This window comes from Chaetura pelagica, unplaced genomic scaffold (assembly GCF_000747805.2).
Source record: "Chaetura pelagica isolate M959 unplaced genomic scaffold, ChaPel_1.0 scaffold1040, whole genome shotgun sequence".
Lineage (NCBI taxonomy): Eukaryota > Metazoa > Chordata > Aves > Apodiformes > Apodidae > Chaetura > Chaetura pelagica.
In genome coordinates this window covers 15,580-19,106 of record NW_009951681.1, presented here as the reverse complement: position 1 = coordinate 19,106, position 3,527 = coordinate 15,580, and the positions used below count along the sequence as shown (strand labels likewise).

Genomic DNA, 3,527 nt, shown 5'->3' with positions numbered 1-3,527 from the left:
CCCGACCATCCCCACCCTCCTGTCCCCCCAGCACCCACCTCCCAGGCTGGTAGGTCTCAAACTCCTCCAGGAAGACGCTCTGGCTGCCCGGGGGGGCGGGCACGGGGCTGGTGCTGGAGCTGGGCTGGATCAGGAACTTGAGGATGGTGCCGGTGCTGGAGCCCAGGAAGACCACGGTGTGGTTCCCCCACGGCCCCGCCGCGTTGTCCACCACGATCTTGCGGAGCTGGTACCTGCGTGGTGGGTACTGGGCTGTGTCCCCATGTCCCTGTCTCCAACCCCGTGTCCATCCCCACATCCCTGTCCCCATCCCCACATCCCTGTCTTCATCTCCATGTCCCTGTCCGCATCTCCATGTCCCTGTCTCCATCCCCACATCCCTGTCTCCATCCCCACATCCCCATGCCCATCCCCACATCTGTCTCCGTCCCCATGTCCCCATCCCCACATCTCTGTCCCCATCCCCATGTTCCTGTCCCCATCCCCACATCCCTGTCTCCGTCCCCACATCCCTGTCCCCATCCCCGTATCTCTTGTCCCCATCCCCACATCCCTGTCTCCGTGCCCACATCCCTGTCTCCGTCCCCACATCCCTGTCCCCATTCCCACATCCCTGTCCCCATCCCTACATCCCTGTCCCCATCCCCATGTCTCTGTCCCCATCCCCACATCCCAGTCCCCATCCTCACATCCCTGTTCCCACCCGCACACCCCAGTCCCCATCCCCACGTGCCCCCCAGCTGTCCCGCTGGCAGGAGGCTCCGGCCTGAGCGCGCCGCTTAATTAATTCCCCATCAAGCAGCAATTAAGGCAGATTTAATTAGGACGAGACGATCAGGGCTGCAAAGTTGATGAGATTTATCAGGTCTCCTGGCGCTGGCACGCACGGAGCAGGGGCAGCACAAGAGGCTCCAGCCAGCACCCACCAGCACCCACCAGCACCCCCCAGCACCCCCCAGCACCCAGCACCCCCCCCGGGCCCGATCCTGCCCCGGGCACCCACCGGCTCATGGTGCGGAGGATCCAGGGCACGTGGCCCAGGGCTGGGACCGCCTCGTCCATCAGCGGGTGCGTCTTGACGAAGTGGAGGATCTCGTCGGGGAAGGTGCTGGAGGAGTTGTAGGGCATCCCCGGGGAGGCGCAGCACCCCGGCCTGTGCCCGCCGGCTCAGCACCCCCAGGGCCACTCTGGATCTGGCCACCAGCCCTGCCTGGCCCCAGCCCTGGCCCCAGACCTGCTGGTACTGGCCCTGCCCGTCCCCATCCCTGTCCCCACCGCCCCTCACCATCCCTGTCTCCATCCCTGTCCCTGTTCCCATCCCTGACCCTATACCCATTGCCACCACTCTCCCTGTGGGTACCAGCCCTGACTGTCCCTGTACCCATCCCTGTTCCCACTTCAATCCCCATGCCCCTTCCTGTGGGTACCAGCCCTGGCTGTTGCTGCCCCTTTCCCCACTTCAATCTCCTTGCCCCTTCCCACGGGTACCAGCCCTGGCTGTCCCTGTCCCCACTTCAATCCCAATGCCCCTTCCCATGGGTTACCAGCCCTGGCTGTCCCTGTACCCATCCCTTTCCCCACTTCAATCCCCATGCCCCTTCCCACAGGTACCAGCCCTGGCTGTCCCTGTCCCCACTTCAATCCCAATGCCCCTTCCCATGGGTTACCAGCCCTGGCTGTCCCTGCACCCATCCCTTTCCCCACTTCAATCCCCATGCCCCTTCCCACGGGTACCAGCCCTGGCTGTCCCTGTCCCCATCCCCACCTCCATCCCCATAGGGCCACTCTCTGTCCCCATCCCTGTCCCCATCCCTGTCCCCTCAGCGTGCCACTCACCGGGGCTTGGGCACCACGTCCTCGGGCACAGGTGTCCAGATGGACTCAGGGGATTTCTGCTCCCGGAAACGTCCCTCAAAGGCAGCAGCCACTTGGGTCATGTCGAAGGCACAGACAGCTGAGCCAGGGATGCTGAGGGGACACAGGGGTGAACACCTCACCCCGTGTCCCCATGGCCACGAGGTCCCAGCCCAGCCCTGAGGGTCTCAGCGGGGCACAAGAGGGTTCAACCTGTTGGCAGGGGTGGAGAAGACAGCCAGCACCACGGGGCGCCCGTCCAGCTCCAGGATGTCGGTCACGGCGTGGATGACGTTGAAGTAGAAGTGGGAATCACCCGGCACGGAGCAGTTGAGCCGGGCCTTGAGGAAGGAGGTCCACTGCTTCTCCAGCACCCTCTGTGAGCCCCCCATGTCGTTCTTGCACACCCGGGCCACCCGAGACACCACCACCTGCAGGGTGTACACTCGTCACCACCTGGTACCCAACCCTGAGGGCTGTCACTTTGTCCCTGTCCCCATTCCAGGTATCTCGGGTCACCGTGGGGGTGTCTCCCACCTTCTCCAGGTAGTTGAACTCCATGGCGATCTCCCGGAAGAAGAAGTAGACGTGGCTCTTCCATTCCACTGCGTGCACAAAGTAGGGTTCTGTGGGGACAGTGGTGGGGTGAGGGGTGTCCCAGGATGGTGTCAATGGCAGGACAGTGGTGGGGTCAGGGGTGTCCCAGCATGGTGTCAGTGGGAGGATAGTGGTGGGGTCAGGGGTGTCCCAGGATGGTGTCAATGGGGGGAAAATGGTGGGGTGAGGAGTGTCCCAGGATGGTGTCAATGGGTGGACAGTGTTGGGGTGAGGGGTGTCCCAGGATGGTGTCAATGGGGGGACAGTGGTGGGGTCAGGGGTGTCCCAGGATGGTGTCAATGGGGGGACCAGTGCCACGTGGCCCATGGTGACCACCAGGCCACAGGAGGCACCTTTGAACCACTTGGAGTCGTGTTTGACGGTGCGGAGGGTGGGACTGTCCCCCAGGCTGCGGTAGATGACGGCGTCGATGGCCAGGAAATCCGTCACGGTGGCCGTGAAGAGCATCCCCCCTGCGTGGGACAGGGCCATCAGCCTGGCACGGGGAGGGGGCCGAGGGCAGGGCACCAGGTGGTGCCACCACTCACCTGTGAAGAGGGCCACGTTGGCATGCTTGGGGTCATAGGGACACCTGGCCATGCCGCTGATGTTGTCCCCGACGGGCTCCAGCGTGTCCATCTGTGAACAGGGGAGACCTGAGCGGTGCCACCCGGGCAGTGGGGTCACCTGAGGGGGTGACAGTGGGGCTGGTGGGTGTCCCCAACCCCTCCCGGGGAGGGGACTCACGCTGTAGTTGGCGCAGACGGGGTTGAAGGCGTTGGTGCCGCAGACGAAGAGCAGGTTCTTGCTGTGCACCAGCAGCACCTTGATGAAGTTCCGGCACTCTGCCTGCACCCGGGAGAGGGGACTGTCACCCCCCAGCACCCTGACCCCCCTCCCACCCCTGGCTGCTCCCATGGCTGCCAAAGAGGTGGGTTTTTTTCACCCCAAAAATGGCATTTACAGGACCTGGCAAGGGGATTTCTGGCTCTGCCCGCTCCAACTCATTAATTACCAAGCCAATTATCCAATAAATCATGGAGATGCAACTGCTGGCGGGGAGTGGGGAGGTGGGG

The 3,527-nt window shown here is 63.7% G+C and overlaps 1 protein-coding gene across 1 annotated transcript in view; it reads right to left on the bottom strand.

The window, feature by feature from the left end:
* The window catches only part of SEMA6B (sema domain, transmembrane domain (TM), and cytoplasmic domain, (semaphorin) 6B), a gene marked incomplete at both ends in the record, with an annotated part of 5,612 nt that extends 2,312 nt beyond the window's left edge, over positions 1-3,300 (bottom strand). Inside the window, 8 exon segments of the mRNA XM_010000384.1 lie at positions 39-233; positions 1,004-1,153; positions 1,837-1,968; positions 2,068-2,285; positions 2,392-2,480; positions 2,805-2,924; positions 3,000-3,090; positions 3,199-3,300. Of these exon segments, the coding sequence (XP_009998686.1) occupies positions 39-233; positions 1,004-1,153; positions 1,837-1,968; positions 2,068-2,285; positions 2,392-2,480; positions 2,805-2,924; positions 3,000-3,090; positions 3,199-3,300 (1,097 nt within the window).
* Positions 3,301-3,527: the final 227 nt, after the last annotated feature.